We start from the raw sequence: 21,735 nt of genomic DNA, 5'->3' as shown, positions 1-21,735 counted from the left end.
GTGGTCTTCTCCTTGATCCTCCCAGTGAGAGGCAAGGGGAGAGCCAGGGAGGATCGTATCCAGAGGACAAACGACTGGCTGCATGGATGGTGCAGGGAGATGAACTTCGGATTCCTGAACCATGGAGAGGTGCTGCAAGGACTACAGGGACCTGACGGACTTCACCTGACCAGAAGGGGAAAGAACATCTTTGGACACCGACTAGCCCACCTACTTCGTAGGGCTTTAAACTAGGTAAGTTGGGGGAGGGTACCCACTCACGTGCTGGCGCAAGTAACCAATTTGATGAGGTAAGTTGCCAATCCATTTCTGAGTCCGAGGTAAGTACACACTGCATTTCCGAGTCAGAGGTAAGTACACACATTGCAAACAGTATTATAGGAGTCCAATTAGCTCAAGCAGGAATATCTACACAGAGACATAGCAAACATAAGGTATGGAGGGCAATAAGATTCTGGAATTAGAGACGGAAATGAGGAACGCCAACCTAGATGTGGTGGCGATATCCGAGACTTGGTTCACGGACTCCCATGGGTGGGATATGGCTATACCGGGATACAACTTACTTCGGCGGGACAGAGAGGGCAAAATGGGAGGAGGGGTAGCACTATACACTAAAGAGGACATCAAAGTTACCAAAATCGCAGATGTATAGTACACCGGGGAATCCCTCTGGGTGAATTTGGCTAGGGGGAAGGACAAATGCCTGTATCTTGGTGTAGTATACAGACCTCCAAGACAACAGGAGGACATGGATATAGAATTAGTCGAAGACATTGAGAATATCACTTTGCGTGGAGACACAGTATTGTTAGGAGACTTCAATATGCCTGATGTGGATTGGAACAATCTTTCCGCTACGACCAGCGGCAGCAGGAAGCTATTAACCTCTATAAAGGGAGCGAGACTCAGACAAATGGTATTAGAGCCCACTATGGATTGGGCGATACTAGACCTAATACTCACCAACGGAGAAAGTGTCACAGAGGTCTCGGTAGGTGATACGTTGGCCTCCAGTGACCAAAACATGATATGGTTCAACCTCAGGAAAGGTTTCACTAAGTCAAGCACATCAACCAAGGACCTCAACTTTAAGGGCACAAACTTCGAAAGCATAGGAGATTTCGTCCATCAGGCACTGCAAAACATGCCGAAACAGATAATGTAGAGGTAATGTGGTCAACTCTGAAATCAACCTTACACGAAGTAACCAACCGCTACGTCAAAACAGTAAGTAAATGGCGAAGAAACAATAGACCACAGTGGTTCTCTGTGGAGATCTCGGACCTCATAAAAAAGAAGAAAAGAGCGTTCATCCTCTACAAACAATCAGGAAAGCGAGAATCCAAGGAAGACTATCTGGCAAAGTCAAAAGCGGTCAAAATGTCAGTCAGGGAGGCCAAACTCCGAATGGATGAGAACCTTGCGAAGAATATCAAGAAGGGCGATAAATCCTTCTTCCGGTACATTAGTGACAGAAAAAGAAACACAGATGGGATAGTACGCCTTAGGAAACCCGATGGAACTATGTAGAATCGGACTCCGACAAAGCCAAACTTTTAAATGAATACTTCTGCTCGGTCTTCACTTGCGAGGCGCCGGGATCCGGCCCTCAGCTGCCGACGAGGGAAAACTCGGAAGACCCGTTTTGAAATTTTGAGTTTACGCCCAGCAGTGTCTACGAGGAGCTATCAAGACTCAAGGTGAACAAAGCTATGGGACTGGACAAACTACATCCCAGGGTGCTCAGGGAGATGAGTGACGTCCTGGCGGAACCGTTAGCCGTGCTCTTCAATCTTTCCCTAAGTACAGGAAGAGTCCCATTGGATTGGAAAATGGCTAACGTCATTCCACTCCACAGAAAGGGATGCAAGACGGAGGCTGAGAATTATAGATCGGTGAGTCTCACATTGATAGTGAGTAAACTTATGGAAACGCTAATCAAACACCAATTGGATACGATGTTGAACGAGGAGAATCTACAAGATCCCCAACAACATGGTTTTAAGAAGGGAAGGTCCTGCCAATCAAATCTGATCAGCTTCTTTGACTAGGTAACAAGAAAGCTGGATATAGGGGAGTCCCTGGACGTCGTGTACTTGGAGTTCAGCAAAGTGTTTGATAGCGTCCCACACCGCAGGTTATTGAGCAAGATGGGTTTGATGGGACTTGGTAAAACATTAACCGCATGGGTTAGGGACTGGCTTAGAGGTAGACTTCAGAGGGTAGTGGTAAACGGTACCCTTTCCGATACAACGGAGGTGATCAGCGGAGTGCCGCAGGGCTTGGTCTTGGGCCCAATCCTATTTAACATCTTCATAAGAGACTTGGCTGAGGGGCTTCGAGGTAAAATTACATTATTCGCCGATGACGCCAAACTATGCAACATATAGGCAACTGCACAACAGATGAAAGCACAGTGCCCGACAAAAGCTCAATGCCCGACAGTATGACGCAGGACCTACTCCTGCTGGAGCATTGGTCAAAGACTTGGCAACTAAGTTTCAATGCCAAAAAATGCAAGGTCATGCATCTTGGTGGCAAAAATCCATGCAGGACTTACACCCTAAATGGTGAGATCCTAGCAAGGACTGTAGCAGAACGTGACTTGGGGGTGATCATTAGTGAAGACATGAAGACTGCCAATCAAATGGAGAAAGCTTCATCCAGGGCTAGACAAATCATGGGCTGTATCCATAGAAGTTTCGTCAGCCGTAAGCCCGAGGTCATAATGCTGTTGTACAGATCCATGGTGAGACCCCATCTAGAATACTGTGTACAATTCTGTAGGCTGCATTATCAAAAAGATGTGCGGAGAGTTGAGTCGGTTCAGCGAATGGCCATCAGGATGGTCTCAGGTCTCGAGGAACGACTGGGTAAGTTGCAGCTGTACTCACTCGAGGAATGCAGAGAGAGGGGAAACATAATCGCGATGTTCAAATATGTCACAGGCCGTATCGAGGTGGAAGAGGATCTCTTTTTCCTTAAAGGACCCACGGCAACAAGAGGGCATCCATTGAAAATCAGGGGTGGGAAATTTCATGGCGACACCAGAAAATATTTTTTCACCGAAAGGGTGGTTGATCGCTGGAATAATCTTCCACAACAGGTAACTGAGGCCAGCAGCGTGCCAGATTTTAAGAAAAGATGGGATTGGCATGTGGGATCTCTTCATGGAGGTAGTTAGGGGGTGGGCCATTAGTGTGGGCAGACTAGATGGGCCGTGGCCCTTTTCTGCCGTCATGTTCTATGTTTCTATGTTACTCCACTTACAAAATCAAGAGCACTATTTCAACGGAAGAAAAGGCCTCAGGTATTATCACGGCAGAGCATGAAAGCTCAAACCTCCTCTACCCACATCGGCCAAAAAACTTCTGGAGAGAATGTGCTACTGCCACTACTCTAGCAGGACTGAGATCACTAGCAGCCTTTCATATTATGTAGGTAACAGTGATACAATATAACAGCCAACGTTTCACAGTATACAACCGTTTCTTCAAGGCTTTATCCACTTTCACTTTCCCACATATATTGCGTTGCTTGCTTTCTTGCTCTTACCAATGTCCTGTCAGGACACAATATATGTGGGGAAGTGAAAGTGGATAAAACCCTGAAGAAACAGGGCTTGGAATATTATTGTTGTGTGGCTTTTGGTGCACCTGTATGTTTTTTTTTCCTGCTGTGGTTGTGTTCATTGCTTCATTCTTTGCCTCTGCTGGGCTCCATTCACCATTGTTACTTGTAACCCTCCCCTTGCAAGCTGAGGTCTATCGGACACCAGGATCTGGGCTTCTTCCCACATTGTTACCGTGTTGATATCCTGTTGCTATTGTGGTTGTTCTCCCACATTTGATGATGTTTTGTTAGCGCTTTTTTGGATTTATCAGCCTTGTTATTATGCCTTCTTGTCTGCTGTTTTCTTGTTGGTGCCTATTTTCATCAATAAAAATTGTTTGACCTAAAGTCATCTTAGGGCTACTTTTACTATGCTGCGCTAGCAGTTTTAGCGTGTGCTAGACGCTAACGTCTCCATAGAGCTGGCGTTAGTTTTTCTGCATAGCGCGGGGGGGTTAGCCCATGCTAATCTTCAGCACGTGCTAAAAATGCTACCGCAGCTTAGTAAAAGGAGCCCTTAGCCAACTGGAAAAATTATAATTTATCTTATAATTTATGGTGGCACAATGTTTGCTTGATCACAAAATTTGAAAAAAAATTTTTCTTAGAGGCATGATTGCATAGTCGTGTATGACAAAAAAATGGATCCCTGTAACCAATTTTTGTGAATCTATGAAAATATTGTAATTCTTTTTATGTCTTTATATAGATGTTTCTGACTTATGAAGCAATGTTACATTATTCACATACATATTGCTATGGGCTGTCATCCGCTTTGTTCTACCTGTTTGTTCTATATTACTTGTTACTGTTCATGACTCTACTTGGAAATTTCTTTTATGCTATATTACAAATAATTAAACATATTGAAGTATAGAACCTGGCATGCAAATGGTTACAAGGATCAGATTTTTATTTTATTTATGCCTTTTTAAGGAAACACTGAAATGTAACAGGAATCAGAATACAAAATACATAAAAATTATAATTGGCTTTGTTTTAGCAATGCTATGGTATTTCACATATCAAAAGGCTTAATCAGTCAGCTCTTTAGGAATGGTGTTGCTGAAGAAATACAGGAGAGTTGAAACTGTCCTTCCCAGGCAGTGGAGAACAATGGCTCTTACAATTTAACATTTTCCTCAATACTGACAATATTTAACACTAAGGAAGAAAAATGTTTCACTTTGAAAGTATCAAGTCATATGTAAAGTCTGCATTCAAAGGGACTGGGCTTTTATACTTTACCAGAATATACGTTTGTCTATTATCAGCTATTAACTGAGGGGTAGGCAACATTCTTGATCAAACTTGCTTTGGTACTGTCCCATTATACACATGCAAAATACATACAAGTTATGTATTTAAGAGTATAAGGAAAAAGTCATTTTCATTTATCAACATATCACTATAAAAACAAATGGAAGATTCAGATAAAACCTGAATCTTAATTTATAAATCAACACATTTTGTGTGAATATTTATAAGATTTTCCCTAGGACTTATTTAAATTTAAGCCATTAATACATTAAATACATATTTAAATCCTTCCTTGCAAAACCAGTGTCCACTTGTATCTGAAATGTAAAATTATAGAGCATGATTCATATAGTTAAGGTAGCCATACAACATTTACTAACCACAAGAGGCCGTCAATTTGATAGGTTGAGCTGGGCAATGTTTAAAAACTGTCTTAAATGCATGGTAGACAATATGTTTGACATATATATATATATAAAGTGAATATAGCTGTGCACTTAACCCCTGAAAATCGGTTGTTGACTTAATTTTAGGTGTCTAAAAATTTAGGTGTCTAAAATCCATTTTAATTTAGTAGCCCATTATAACATGGTACTCTAATTCAATTATTTGATCTTTATATGATATTTTTTTTGTATTCTTATTTGTGAACTGTTAAATATTGTGAATTATGTCTAATAAAAAGGGTATAAAAACACAAAACATTGTATTTCTTTAAGTTTCTCTCACTGAATTGCTCCTAAACACACCTTTGTGCTAGCGTCACACTGATGAATGAATGCAGCACAAAAGCTGAATAGCAGGTTCAATGAATGAAGTTTTTTTTAAATGCTAAATGTGGGTAGCATACATTTCTTTTATTCTAAAACACAACAAAATGTTAAGATATAAAACATTACTTGGTCTCTCCTTTTTATCTTAAAGGAAGAAAAGGGAAGAGACAGAAACTGATACGCTGAGAAACTTATGATTTAGGCAGGTTTTTACAAAAGGAAATGCAGAGCCACCCATAGGAGAAGAATGGGCAGGTCTGCATTTAGCGTGTACTGCTTGGCAGCGCACCTTTGTAAAAGGACCCATTACAATGTCTAAATTTCCAGCTTTCTAAAACTTTAACCAGCAAAATATGTAAACTAATGATAAAAAGTCAAAAATCAAAACAAATATTACAGTTAATACATGTGGTTGGTATTCATTTCGAATGCTGTAGTGGGTGGACTCAAAAAAATCCGTGCTTAAGTGTGGCTACTGAAAAAAGTTATTCATTTTGCCTAAAAAATGAAATGACAAATGGGAAAACACGTTGCATCCCCTGAAATGTTACTAAGGCAGCACGGAGCAGTCTGAATGTTAAGAACAAGGCTGTTTTGTAGTGTTCCTCAAGGACAACATGGCGGCTTTAAGCTAGAGCCATCTAAGTCACTCTGTCAATATGGCAGAAGACTTCAAATGCTGCTACATGGATGTAAGGCTATGTCTACTAAAATTTATTTTTTCAGGTAAGAGAAAATAAAATCCTAGACATTGATAAGTGTAACATAGGCCAAACTTCTTTTACTGAGGCATGTAGCCTCCTCGTCTGACAGTCTGAGGCAAGTAACATTTTGGCTCTTCATCAGTTGCTGCACTTAGAACTGAAGATTCAAGTTTCATACCCACATGTCCCTCAGGGTTTGTATGTAAAATGTCACTTTCAGACTCTTCCAGCTGGTTTTCCACTGGCCAAGCCCGACTCAACTGGAAGCCCTGGTCTGATGCTTGCAACTGATTTAGTTTAACAAGATCTTCCTCATTTATGGGGTGCAGGTCTTGCCTTGGATGTTCTACATGTAATTCACCTCCAGTTGTTTCAGCGTGACTACAGTTCTGCTTGAAATACTGATTGGCTTGCACTGCACTGTCTCCTCCTGGTATGCCCTCCCCTGCTGGTGACTCCTCAGGTCTTTCTTCAGAGTCCAGCAGTGGCTGAGTAGACTCTGATCTTGTAAATGTCTGTGCTGCGGGAGGCTGCTGATCTCGGTAGCCACTGAGCACCACTGTTGAGTACTGGACCGTGCTAGAAGTGGTCTGCGCAGATTCACTTTCATCGCTGTCAGACACACTTTGTCGGGGAGAAGACATGCATGAAGACCCTCCTATGCCACTGCTGTGTCCCTCTGAAGTACTCTTTTCTTTTTTAAGAGGATCCAAGGGCTTAATATCATTCTGTTCTGAAAACGATCTCTTATCTGCTGTGATTTCAACAACACTGACGTCAGGAAAGTTACATTCTGGGTATGGTTGATTTTTTGAATTAAAGTTCTGCACAAAAACAAAGAAAAATAAATCAGTAACAATAAACAAGATATATATGAAGCAGTTTATTTTTAAACAATTATGATGGCAAATTGTAAAAGGGTCAAATTATATGCACACAAGTGTCTAATAGTAGGTCTTGACAAATTTTCTTTGAATTTAGGAGCCAGCCACTGAGACCTTTTTTTTAACAATATTTCCCTTCCTTCTTCCACCCCAGATCCACTACAGCTCTCATTAGGGGGTCCTTTTATTAAGGCGAGCTAACTGATTTAACGCACGCTAAAGATTAGAACGCACTAAATGCTAACATAGAAACATAGAAATAGACGGCAGATAAGGGCCACAGCCCATCTAGTCTGCCCACCCCAATGACCCTACCCTACCTTTCTCTGTGAATAGATCCCACGTGTCTGTCCCATTTGGCCTTAAAATCAGGCACGCTGCTGGCCTCAATAACCTGAAGTGGAAGACTATTCCAGCGATCAACCACCCTTTCAGTGAAAAAGAATTTCCTGGTGTCCCCGTGCAGTTTCCCCGCCCCTGATTTTCCACGGATGCCCCCTTGTTGCCGCGGGATCCTTGAAAAAGAAGATATCTTCTTCCACCTCGATGCGGCCCGTGAGATACTTGAATGTCTCGATCATGTCTCCCCCTCTCTCTGCGTTCCTCGAGTGAGGAACGCAGAGAGAGGGGAGACATGAGGGGAGGCATCCATTATATTCTATGGGTGCCTAAGCATTTAGTGCGCGCTAAATCGGTTAGCGCACCTTAATAAAAGGAACCCCTAGAGTTAAGCAGCAATGCATAAACTCCATTGCAAGTCTTCAGCCTCAAGACTCACACTGGATGTTCCTGAAATGTGGCTTAAATCTAATGAAGAGTTGTGATGGATGCAAATTAGATGAAACTTTTCTTTTTTGGTAGTGGCAGCATGAAATTCCAGTTACCAAAGTTCAATTTTTAAGTGCCAAGGCATTCTTTAAGCCCTAACAGAATGTTCATTTAGTTTGAGAAGTCCATTTGTACTTTTAACCTGACAGCTTAAAATGCATTGCTGCTATTTTTAAACCTGCTTAGAATCGCCACCCTCCCTCCGAAACACTTGCTTAAATACCTGTAACCATCTATCTGTTCAGCAAAAGAATCCAGACATTTATTTTCTTTCCACATTTCTCATAGTTACAAGTACACTGATATAAGCTGAGGAAGAGCTTTTGTTAGTTCAAGAGCTGGCACCTTAAAACATTTGCTGATTTTTCTTTAACAAACTTTGGGCTGGATTTACTAAATTGTGCTTGCGGAGATGGCGCGGTATACAAACCTAAGGTTTAGTTTAGTTTACATTATAAACCACCTCTTATATAAGGTCTCTGCGTATGCAGATGATATTTTGCTTCATTTGAGGAATCCTGAAACTACCATTCCACATTTACTAGATTTGATTGATAGATTTGGAAAATTTTCAGGGTATAAAATAAATTGAAGTAAATGAGGAGTTCTTCCGCTAAATGTACATTTGTCCGAAAAGGATTGTTTGATTCATTCCCTTTTCTTTGGAAGGAAGAGGGTATAAATTTAGGTATTTGGATACAAAAAATATTGGAAGAGACGATGAAAGTAAATGAAAAATCCTTATTGCTAAAGGTCTCAGAAATGTGTGAGCAATGGAACCCATTACATTTGTCTTGGTGGGGGAGAGTTCAAACGGTTAAGATGATGATTTTGCCTGTCGTTTGCTACCAAATGAGTATGTTGCCAGTGTTTTTTCAGGGGTCCTTTTACAAAAAAAATAAATAGTATACTTACCAAATTTATTTGGCTGGGTAAAGCAGCTTGAATTGCTTTAGTATCTTTACAAAATCCCAATTGCGGAGGGTGGGGTAAATTTTCCCAATTTTTATAGGTATCATCAGGCCTATATACTGCGTATGGGTATGTATTGTATGACTACTTGACTACTGTAACATCGCCTATTTAGCAATTTCCCAAAAGAACATGCAGGGTTTACAATTGATGCAAAATGCAGCGGTCAAACTGATCTTTGGGCTGAGGAAGTTTGACCACGTGACACCCTACTACCGGCAGCTGCATTGGCTGCCAATGGAGGCGCGCGTAAAGTTTAAATTTGCCTGCTTCTGCTTCAAAGCACTACACGGACTTGCCCCTAAATATATAACTGACCTTTTCGTCTTTTCAGCCAACAGACACAAGAGAAGCTCACATTCCAACTTCGTTTCCCCCCCCAGTGAGAGGTTGTAAACTGAAAAAACATCATGAACATCTTCTCTCGCACCAAGCAGCATCATGGGGTAAAGACCTAGAACAATTGCTTTCGCCCACTACTTATGAGGAATTTAGGAAACGTCTGAAAACACACCTGTTCCTAAAGTATTTAGACAACTGATCCTCTCTTCTCTCTCCCCTCTATAGCGATTAACTTGTTCTATTGATCACTCTCTCCTCAAAAATGGATTTCCTGTCCTATTAACCCTTTTTCTTCCTCCTCCCATCTTAAAGTCAATCAATTTGTACCTTTGCTTAATCTTTATAAACCGCATAGAACTTCATGGTATTGCGGTATATAAGCTGTTATTATTATTATTGGATTCTCCCCGAGCATATGGAAAATTTTCCGGATTGGCTGTACTTAGGACTCCTTTTACGAAGGTGCACTAGCGTTTTTAACGCACACACCGGATTAGCGTGCGCTAGCTGAAAAACTACTGCCTGCTCAAGAGGAGGCGGTAGAGGCTAGCGCGCGTTATTCCACACGTTAAGGCCTAATGCGCCTTCGTAAAAGGAGCCCTTAGAGTGGCAAATTATGTCCCCATTATGATTGTTTCATGTATCGAGTATCAAGTTACCTAGATATGTAAAGGACAATAGTATTTTATCTGATACTTGGAAAACTTTGAAATTTATTAATAAATTAACAGATATTCCAATAGAGAAATTTACTTATCAATCCCTATGGCTAAACTCCAAGATAGGTGGGTCTGGGGTCTTCTGAAAGCATTGGATGCAGGCAGGCATTCGTACATTAGATGCTTGATTTTTTACGACTGCAACAATCATTCGGTATTTCAAAATCTCAAAATTATAGGTGGATGCAGTTGAAGCAGGCCATTTAGAGTGGGTTCCCTGATTGGCAGAATCTCAAAAATCATTATAGCTTGCAGGTCTTATGCTTCCAGACAGATTTGCTGGGGCATCAGGCAGCCCGGTGGTATAAATAAATTTCGGAATTCTTGAATAAGAAACCAAAAAATGGTCTTAGAGACATTTGGAGCACTGAGATAAAGCAGTATATTTCTGCATCTCGATGGCCACGAATCTGGACATGGAGGATGAAATGTACAGCATCAGCATCTATGAGAAAAACATGTTTTTCTCTGTTACATAGATTTTTTTGGACCCCTGTTAGGTTACATAAGTTAGACAGTTCTAAATCTAATAGATGCTGGCACTGTCATCTAGACATAGGGACGCTGGAACATCTGTTGTTCTATTGTCCTTTGATACTCAACTTCTGGAAGTCAATATGGGGACAGATTAATCTCATACTGGAATCAAAAATCCCTTTGATGTATGAGGCAATTATATGTGGACCATTGCTGCATATTAAGCCTCCCATGGATCGCTACAAATGTAGGCTTTTCCTAATTATGACAGGGATAGTTATGCAAATGATAACCCCCAATTGGAAAAATTGCGACTGCCTCAACTTTCCTTTTTGGTGGACTAGTTTATGTTTAGGGTACAAATATGGAAAGATGAATGCTGATATGTTGGGGCAAAGCTATTTTTTAAATTTGGTTTGGGGCCCATTGACATCCTTTGTTACTTCAACATAGTTGTCTTTTATTTTATTTATTTCTATACATATCCAGGACGGGGCGGGTAGAGGGGGGAATCTTTTTGGTTTATTCTTGATTAAATTGTTGGTTGGGAGGGAAGGGATATTCTTCTTCTGCATTGTTATTGATGGAATTTAAGTGCTTACGTTGATTATTAATGTCTATATAATTCCTGGTACTTTGTATTAGTTTTGAAAATTAATAAAGATTAAAAAAAATAAAAATAAAATAAATTATGAAAAGTCTTTCTACAACTAAAACCTAAGGTTTTGTCTGTGAGACACATTTTATATTTTTTTGGCCATACCTCACTGAAATTTTTCTTATCTATAAGTCACTTGGTTCAGAATCAAGATGAATAAGGTTTCTAGTATTTTGATTTACAGTTTGAGATAGAGTTCTAGTGAACTACTGATATGATCCTGTTACTATTTTTTCCCTTTATAATTATGGATCTTGCAGTTTGAAGTTTGTTTCTTCTTGCTGAGGGTTTGATGTATAAAGGGGTAAATACTATATATTGTACAGAAAAAAGGGCTGCTCTATAAGACACACTTAAAGTTAGGTGTGGTTTATAGAATAGCGCTTTTGCCCAAGAACCGCGTCTAACTTTAGGTGTGGCCAATTACAGCAATCAAATTGTGTGCAAATTCCTGCACCTAAATTTAGGTATGGATGCCCTTATTCTATAACTATATGTATAACTTAAAGAAATGCCCCGATCCACCTATGACACACCCATTTGTGTGTCCCTTTTTTGACTTGTGCCTAAATTTATGTATGCAGCTTGTAATTGATTCTAATTAGCGCCAATTGCTTGTTAAAATGCCACTTATTGGTGCTAATTAGCTTGTTATTCAATTAAATTGCACACCCAAATTTCCAAGTGTAATTTTCAGCACTTTTTTTTATAAAATTAGGAGGATAAAGTATTTAATTTTGTTATGGAAATTTTCCTTCATTTTCTTTAATGTTTTATTGTGTAACTAATTTTTTAGACCATTACATTAACGGGTGCTAGAATAGATGTGTAGACTTAGGCATTTCTTTCTTTCTCCCTGGCCCTCTGTCTTTCTTTCTGTCTCTCTCCCTGCCTGTCTGTATTTTTCCATTTCTCCCCCCCTGTCCAGCAGCACCCCTTCCCTGCTCCCCCTATCCAGCAGTAGCCCTTCTCCCTTCCTTTTACCTCCCCCTGACCAGCAGCACCCCTTCCCTGCTCCCCCTATCCAGCAGTAGCCCTTCTCTCTTCCTTTTACCTTCCCTCTCCAGCAGTAGCCCTTCTCTCTTCCTTTTACCCCCCCTGTCCAGTAGTAGCCCTTCTCCTTCCTTTTACCTCCCCCTGTCCAGCAGCACCCCTTCCCTGCTCCCCCTGTCCAGCAGTTGCCCTTTTTCCCTTCCTTTTACCTCTTCTCTGTCCAGCAGCACCCCTTCCCTGCTCCCCCGATCCAGCAGTAGCCCTTCTCCCTTTCTTTTACCTCTCCCTGTCCAGCAGCACCCCATTCACTGCTCCCCCTGTCCAGCAGTAGCCCTTCCCCCTTCCTTTTACCTCCCCCCTGTCCAGTTTTGGCTTATCTGAAGTCTCCCGGTTTTCATGATGGTCTACAGTGGTTCCGGGCTCGCAGTGTTGCAGGCTCCGAGTGAAGCGTCGTGGAGGGAAGCCAATGTTTAAACCGCCTCAGGCTCCTTGTGATGGGGAAACCGACGCAAGCTCTACTGCGCATGTGGAAACTGCCAAACACTCCTTCTTCTGCGCATGCGGCGGCACGGAGGCACAAAACACGGATGCACAGAATTTGAAGTGCGCATGCACACCAAGGGTTTTATTATAGCGGATACTGTTAAATTTAAATAAATGAATGATAAAGTGAACATCTGTAAGGAAATGTTTGATTACTATCATATCTATAACTTGGTTATAGTTAGTATGATAGAATGGGGATTAAAGTAGTTCTGGCTTGCAAATTGGACATTACACAGATTCATTTTCACAACATAAATTTTGCTGTATCAAAGTAGCAGAGAAAATACTGCTAATCTTTTATTTTTCTATAAAAAAGGTGTTTTATATATAGTGCAAACATACAAGACTGATCAAAATTCTCATCACATTATAATTAAAGAGCACAGGAGAATGCCTATGTTTATACCTCTGGAGTGGTACCCTAATCTGTCTCCATACTTAATACAGAATGATTATTGTACTTTTGGATAATCATTCTCAGTTGTGCATCGACTGCACAGCACAATCTGTTCTAACGCAGAAAATCTTAGAACACATGTAGGAGACTATGACTGAATACAGATTATATATTTCAAATGCTAGTACAATTATTAAAAAATTATAAAAAAATTTTTTTTACCCGAGTTGGAGTTTGAGGTGACCACTGTGCTATGTTACTTTTTGAAGGGTCTGGTACATTAGGCCAAATGTACTTTTTAAATCTGTAAAAGAAAAAAAAATACGTTTATGAAGGACTTTAATTGTAGTAATGTGGTGGTACATCATAATCAATAAAATATATATTCTAGTAAGAACATAAGAACAGCCTTACTGGGTCAGAACAATGGTCCATCTAGCCCAGTATCCCATCTTCGTGGAGGCCAATCCAAGTCACAAGTACCTAGCAAACATCCAGATAGCAGCAGCATTCCATGCTACCATCCCATGTCTATCTCAACAGCAGACAATGGACTTTTCCTCCAGGAATTTGTCCAAACCTTTTTTTAAAGCCAGCTACGTTAACTGCTCTTATCACATCCTTTGGCAATGCGTTCCAGAGCTTAACTATTCTCTGAATGAAAAATATTTCTTCCTATTGGTTTTAAAAGTATTACTCTGTAACTTCATTGAGTGTCCCCCTAGTCTTTGCAAATCTTGATGCAGTACAAAATCGATTCACTTGTACCCATTCTACACCACTCAGGATTTTGTAGACATCAATCATATCTCCCCTCAGCCTTATCTTTTCCAAGCTGAAGAGCCCTAACCTTTTTAGTCTTTCCTCATAAGAGAGGAATTTCATCCCCTTTATCATCTTGGTCGCTCTTTGAACTTTTTCTAGTGCTGCTATATCTTTTTTGAGATAAGGAGACCAGAACTGAACGCAATACTCAAGGTGAAATCACATCATTGAGCGATACAGAAGCATTATAACATTCTTAGTCTTGTTAACCATCCCTTTTCTAATAATTCCTAGCAACCTGTTTGCCTTCTTGGCTGCTGCCGCACATTGGGCAGAAGGCTTCATATTGTCTACGATGACACCCAGATCCTTTTTGAGTGCTAACTACCAAGGTCGAACGTGAACTCTCAAGGCCCAGCACAGGAAGCAGATCTTCAGGCACCGGTACCACGCACAGGACATGTTGGTGCCGGTGCCGCTGCGGAGGCTACAGAAAAGTAAGAAGAGGGTTCGGATGGGTTGGGGGACCTCAGGTCACGGCGGGGGGGGGTGCCCGATGGCGGCGGGGGGGTGCCGGATCGCGGGGGGGGAGGGTGCCGGTTCATGGGGGGGGCCTTCGGGGGGGGCAATGCCGGTTCTCGGGGGGGGGGGGGAAGGTGGGGGGTGGAAACATATCAAAGCAAGTTTCCCTTACTTCCTATGGGGAAACTTGCTTTGATATACGAGCATTTTGGATTATGAGCATGCTCCTGGAACGGATTATGCTCGTAATCCAAGGTACCACTGTATTTATAAATAAGTTAAATAGCACCATTCACAGCACAGATCCCTGTGGAACACCACTATTTACCCTCCTCCACTGAGAGTTCTACATTTATTTATTTATTTCGATTTCTATCCCGTTCTCCCAGAAGCTCAGAATGGTTTACAAACTGACAATCACAATTGTTTTTCATGACATCTAATAGGTTACAGTTAGACAATCACAAATCTTATTCTAGAGACCAGACTGGTTACAGTATAGAGTACTTGGAGAAGTATATTGAGGAAGCTAGTCACTGATGGCCTGATTGGCGGAAGAGGAAAGTCTTTACTGCTCTACGGAAGGTCGTTAGTGTAGGACTTTAATTGTAGTAATGTAGAAATTACATGGACTAGCTGTCTGCTTACGGCAGTATGGTTTGAAGGGTGGCACCAGTGTGATAGTCACAGTCATGAAACAAATGTTAGTGTGGCTGGTGTGCAGCTTTGAGCATTCACACATGCTCAAGACTAGAGACAGACATGGGGACAAATTTTTCCCCGTCCCTGCAGGAACACAATTTCCCTATCCTGTCCCCACAAGTTTTGTCACTGTCTCTGCCCCATTCTTGTAAGTTCGGCTTAACTGCACAAACCTCGAACACATATGATTTTAAAGGGTTTCAGCCTTATGCAGATGAGAACAGAGCTTTCAGGAAAGGGGCAGCGACAGGAAAAGAACCTGCCGGGACAGGACGGGAAAATTGGTTCCTGCGGAGACGGGGGAAAATTTGTCCCCATGTCATTCTCTACTGAACACTCCATGTTGGCTATAGGCTCAAATGGACTTGTTAGTGGTAGGACAACAGCAGAATTAACAGTGAGTAGGAGGAGTTGGGATAAACCCAGCAAAAGAAGTGGAGAGATAAATGGGAAGTGGGGTTTAGAAACATAGAATATGACGGCAGAAAAGGGCCATTGGCCCAACAAGTCTGCCCACTCTAAGAACCCTCCCCCCTAAGCACTTCCTCGAAGTGAACCCACATGCTTATCCCATTTTTTCTTAAAATCGAGCACGTTGCTGGCCTCAATTACCTGAAGTGGAAGATCATTGCAACGATCAACCACCCTTTCAGTGAAGAAATACTTCCTAGTGTCACCATGAAATCTCCCACCCTTGATTTTTTACAGATGCCCTCTTGTTGCTGTAGGTCCTGTAAGGAAAAAGATATCTTCTACTACCTCAATACGGCCAGTAACATATTTGAACGTCTCTATCATGTCTCCCCTTTCTTTTCCTCGAGAGAGTATAGCTGCAACTTACCTAGACGTTCTTCATATGGGAGATCCTTGAGTCCTGAGACCATCCTAGTGGCCATTCGCTGAACCGACTCCATTCTCAGCACATCCTTTTGATAATGTGGCCTCCAAAACTGAACACAATATTCCAGATGAGGTCTCACCATGGACGTGTACAACGGCATTACAACTTCGGGCTTTCGGCTGACAAAACTTCTATGGATGCAACCCAGCATTTGTCTAGCCTTGGATGATGCTTTCTGCACTTGATTGGCAGTCTTCATATCTTCACTTATGATTACTCCTTGGTCCCGTTCTGCAACAGTTCTTGTTAAGGTCTCACCATTCAGGGAGTAAGTTCTGCGTGGGTTTCTGCTGCCAAGGTGCATAACCTTATACTTTTTGGCATTAAAACTCAGTTGCCAAGTTGCGAACCATTGTTCTAGTAAGAGTAGGTCCTGCGTCATAGTGTCGGGCACGATGCTTTTCCCCACTATGTTGCACAGTTTAGCGTCATCAGCAAATAATGCAATTTTACCTCGAAGTCCCTGAGGCAGGTCCCGTACAAAGATATTAAATAGGATTGGATCCAAGACCGATCCCTGCAGCACTCCACTGATCACTTCCAATGTTTCGGAGGGAGTACCATTTACCACCACCCTCTGGAGTCTGCCACTGAGCCAGTCTTTAACCCATGCAGTCAATGTTTCTCCTAGTCCCAATGAACTTATCTTGTTCAATAACCTACAGTGTGGGACATTATCAAAAGCCTTACTGAAGTCCAAATACATGACATCCAGGGACTCTCCCATATCTAGCTTTTTTGTTACCCAGTCAGAGAAGCTGATTAGATTGGATTGGCAGGACCTTCCCTTTGTAAATCCATGCTGGTGGGGATCCCTCAGCCTCTTGCTCAGGATCGCATCTAATTTGTGTTTAATCAACGTTTCCATAAGTTTACACACTATTGATGTGAGACTTACCAGTCTGTAATTGCAGTCTCTGACCTGCATCTCTTTTTGTGGAGCAGAATGACGTTAGCTGTTTTACAGTCCAATGGGACTCTTCCTGTGCTTAGGGAAAGATTGAACAGCGCAGATAACGGCTCCACCAGGACATCTTTCAATTCCCTAAGCACTCTGGGGTGCAGTTTATCCAGTCCCATGGCTTTGTTCACTTTGAGCTTTGATAGTTCTTGGTAGACGCTGCCGGTGATAAATTCAAAATTCCGGAACGGGTCTTCTGAGCTCTCCCTTGTCTGCAGCTGTGGACCGGATCCCAGCGCCTCACAGGTAAAGACTGAGCAGAAGTATTCATTGAGTAGTTCGGCTTTATCGGAGTCCGATTCTACATAGTTACCGTCGGGTTTCCTTAGGTGCACTATCCCGTCTGTGTTCCTTTTTCTGTCACTAACATACCTGAAAAAGGATTCATCCTCCTTTTTAATATTCTTAGCTAGATTTTCTTCCATCCGGAGTTTGGCATCTCTGACTGCTGTTTTAACATTTCTGGATTTCACCAGCTAGGCTTCTTTAGCTTCCAGTCGTTGTGATTGTTTGTAGAATACAAATGCTCTCTTCTTCTGTTTTACGAGTTCCGAGATCTCCATGGAGAACCATTGGAGTTTATTATTATTTCTCCGAGGTTTACTCACTGTTTTTATATAGAGGTTGGTTGCTTCCTGTAGAGTAGATTTCAGAGCTGACCACAGTACCTCCACACTATCTGTTGTGTCCTGGTTTTGCAGTGCCTCATAGACATAATCTCCTATGCTCTTGAAGTGCCCTTAAAGTTAAGGACCTTTGTGGATGTGTTTGACTTAGTGAAACCCTTCCTGAGGTGAAACCACACCATGTTGTGGTCACTGGAGGCCAACGCATCTCCCACCGAAACCTCTGTGACACTATCTCCATTGGTGAGCACCAGGTCCAGTATCGCCTGATCCCTAGTGGGCTCCAATACCATCTGTTTAGTCGTGCTCCCCTTATGGAGGTTAGTAGCCTTCTGCTGCCGCTGGTCATAGCGGAAAGTTTGTTCCAGTCTACATCATGCATATTGAAGTCCCCCAACAGTACAGTGTCTCCATGCAGAGTGATGGTCTCGATGTCTTCGATCAATTTTTTGTCTATGTCATCCTGTTGTCTTGGAGGTCCGTATACAACACCAAGATACAGGCATTTGTCATTTCCCCTCGCCAGATTTACCCAGAGGGATTCCCCGGTATATTTGATCCCTGTGATTTTGGTAACTTTGATGTCCTCTTTGATGTATAGTGCTACCCCTCCTCCGGTTTTGCCATCTCTGTCTCGATGGAGCAAGTTATATCCTGGTATAGCTATATCCCACCCATGGTAATCCGTGAACCAGGTTTCAGATATTGCCACTATATCTAGGTCGGCATTCCTCATTTCTGTTTCTAATTCTAGATTTTATTGCCTAAACTGTGGGCATTGACGTACATAGCCCTCCATACACTGAGTTTGCCCAGTCTCCATGGGGATTTTCCCATTTGAGTTAGTTTGCCCTCTACAGTTTTGTCTGCAATGTGAGTACTTACCTCATACTCAGAAATGGAGTGGCTACTTACCCTACCAGAAAGGTTACTTACCACACCGTAATGAGAGTGGGTACCCTCCCCCAACTCACCTAGTTTAAAGCCCTTCGGAGCAGGTGAACCAGTCGTCGTCCAAAGACGCTCTTTCCTCTTCTGGTCAGGGTGAAGCCCGTCTGATCCCTGTAGTCCTTGAAGTGCCTCTCCATGGTCCAGTAATCCGAAGTTCATCTCTCTGCACCATCCGTGTAGCCACTCGTTAGTCCTCTTGATACGATCTTCCCTGGGTCTTCCCTTGCCTCATAGAAACATAGAAACATAGAAAGATGACGGCAGAAAAGGGCCAAGGCCCATCAAGTCTGCCCACTCTATAGACCCTCCCCTTAAGATTAGCCAATGTTTTACCCTGACCCACGTAGGGATCCCACATGGGCGTCCCATTTATTCTTAAAATCTGGCACGCTGCTGGCCTCGATTACCTGTACTGGAAGCTTGTTCCATTGATCAATCACTCGCTCCGTGAAGAAATACTTCCTGGTGTCGCCGTGAAATTTTCCGCCCTTGAGTTTGAGCGGGTGCCCCCTTGTGGTTGAGGGGCCTCTGAGAAGGAAAATGTTATCTTCCACTTCTATACGTCCGGTGACGTATTTAAACGTCTCAATCATGTCTCCCCTCTCCCTGCGTTCCTCGAGAGTGTAGAGCTGCAAATTGTCTAGTCTTGCTTCGTACGAGAGACCTTTAAGCCCTGAGACCATTCTGGTGGCCATCCTTTGGACCGACTCGACCCTCTGCATGTCTTTGCGATAATGTGGCTTCCAGAATTGTACGCAGTATTCCAGATGAGGTCTCACCATAGTCCTGTATAATGGCATTATGACTGCAGGCTTTCTGCTGACGAAACTTCTACGGATGCAACCCAGCATCTGCCTTGCCCTTGAGGAAGCCTTCTCCACCTGATTGGCAGATTTCATGTCTGCGCTAATGATTACTCCTAAATCTCGTTCTGCTGAAGTCCTGGTCAAGGTCTCCCCGTTCAAGGTATAAGTTCTGCACAGGTTTCTGCTACCCAGGTGCATGACCTTACACTTTCCAGCATTGAAGCCCAGCTGCCAGGTTGAGGACCAGCATTCCAATGTATGCAGGTCCTGCGCCATACTATCCTGTAGATCGCCCTCGCTTACCATATTACATAGTTTGGCGTCGTCGGCGAATAATGTTACTTTACCTTGAAGCCCTTGAGTCAGATCTCCTATGAATATGTTGAAGAGGAGCGGACCCAAGACCGAGCCCTGCGGCACCCCGCTGGTCACCTCCGATGTCTCAGAGAAAGTACCGTTAACCATCACCCTCTGAAGTCTGCCACTCAGCCAATCATTGACCCATGCCGTCAGAGTCTCTCCTAACCCCATCAATTTCATCTTGTTTAACATCTTGCCTCTCACTGGAAGGATTAAGGAGAAGACCACCTGCGCTTCCATCCGCTTCAGTTTCTCACCTAGGGCACCAAAATCTTCAGATATCTTCTCCGGGGTGTTCCTGGCGGTGTCGTTCTTCCCGACGTGGATGAGAAGCATTGGGTAGTGGTTTTGGGGCTTGATCGTTCTTGATCAGGAAGAGCAGATGTTGAACACTTGGGAATATTGCTGCATCCTGAGCCTCCTGAGTGAGGCATGCATGGCTAAAGGTTCACTTAGGGTGTCAAATATCCCTGTGTAAAAGCTGGCATCAGTCATTATCTCCCAGGAGGAGATGCGAAGAGATATGTCTCTGGAAAGGGCAGCTGACCTCGGCCACCACCTTAGGCTGCTCTTTGCTGTAGGTAGCCAGGGGAGTGGCTGTTATAGTTAATCTAACTGAAGGGACCAGCGAGAGAGAAAAGAGTCTTGGAGAGGTGTCATGAGCACTCTAGCCCAAGGAGTCACCTCTATGGTTGCCGCCATTAACCCCAGGACCTGCAGATAATGCCATGCCTTGGTAGCCAGTGTCTGGAGCAGCTCCAAAATCTGCTTCTGGAGCTTCAGTCTGCATGGCGCTGGAAGAAACACTTGGTCCAAGGCTGTGTTAAACAAGACTCCCAGGTACTCCAGATACTGAGTTGGTTCCAGCTAACTATTCTTGAAGTTGACTATCCTGGCCAAGTCCTGGAAGAGTTGCACGACTCTCGAAACTGCCAGCTCGCATTCCTCCTTGGACGGAGCTATGATGGTCAAATCATCTAAATATGGGTACACCTGAATCCCAGCTTTGTGGAGGTGCCCTGCTACCACCACCATCACTTTAGTAAAGGTGTGAGGTGCTGTGGCCAAGCCAGGTACTATTTTTTTTTTTTTTTTTGGGGGGGGGGGGGGTTAGTACAGCCTTCCTAAGTATGCCAAGGCTTTTCTTGGATTTGAAACATAGAAACATGTTGGCATATAAAGGCCAAATGGCCCATCTGCAGCATCTTCTCCTCTCCCCAAGAGATCCAACGTTTCTCTACCATGCTTTCTTAAATTCAGACTTAGTCTTTGTTTCTCCACCATCTCTACCAGTAGACTATTGCAGGTTTTGTTTTTTGCTTAAATGAATTGGATTGTTTTGGTGTTTGGTGGCTGGTTTGTGGATTTGTTTTGTGATTTTATATAAATTTCACGTTGTGTTTTAGCAAGATGGTGATCTGCATTAAATTTTGTTGTTCACTACCTTTTGTGCTTTGATAGGAAGGTGGATTATATATTGTTTCAATTAATAAGAGATTTCTAGGAATATTTTGAGAATGGATTCTTTTTTTTTTTTAAACCGAGGTCTTATTAAATGTTTGATAGCAATCATACTATCATGTTTAATGTTAGATAGCATTCATAATTGTGGGGCCCTTTTTGATGTTCTCATATAATTGAATGTTATTTTTTCTGTATAAGAACCCTTCTTGCATCTTTTTTCTCCCAATCATGTCATGCTACTTTTGGAAGCTCATTTGGAAGATCAAGATAAAAATCTAGAATTTTGCACTTTACCCAATTTCACCTCAATTGGTAGCTTAAATATTACCTAGGTCTTCTAACTCTATATTCTTCTATTAAATCCTTGAGAACATCACATTCCAATTTCTTCGTTTTCTACCTACTCTCCAGAACCCATTTAGCATACACTTGCTACTCTGCTTTTGGCTACTGGGCCCTGTTCTCATGGAATTCCATGCCAGTTTACCCGAGATCAGAACACAGTCTTG

The 21,735-nt window shown here is 42.5% G+C and overlaps 1 protein-coding gene across 3 annotated transcripts in view; it reads right to left on the bottom strand.

The window, feature by feature from the left end:
* Positions 1 to 4,510: 4,510 nt before the first annotated feature.
* IL6ST (interleukin 6 signal transducer) overlaps positions 4,511 to 21,735 on the bottom strand; it is a 171,581-nt gene continuing 154,356 nt past the window's right edge. For all 3 annotated transcript variants that reach the window (XM_033931128.1, XM_033931119.1, XM_033931109.1), the window contains exons 16-17: positions 13,391 to 13,472; positions 4,511 to 7,176 (exon numbers count right to left, since the gene is read on the bottom strand). In XM_033931128.1, coding sequence (XP_033787019.1) covers positions 6,430 to 7,176; positions 13,391 to 13,472 — 829 coding nt within the window. In that variant the 3' untranslated portion in view covers positions 4,511 to 6,429. The remainder of the gene's footprint in view (positions 7,177 to 13,390; positions 13,473 to 21,735) is intronic.

Source organism: Geotrypetes seraphini, chromosome 1, assembly GCF_902459505.1.
Source record: "Geotrypetes seraphini chromosome 1, aGeoSer1.1, whole genome shotgun sequence".
Taxonomy (NCBI): domain Eukaryota; kingdom Metazoa; phylum Chordata; class Amphibia; order Gymnophiona; family Dermophiidae; genus Geotrypetes; species Geotrypetes seraphini.
Note: the sequence above shows the minus strand (reverse complement) of the source record. Positions and strands in the feature narration are given on the sequence as shown.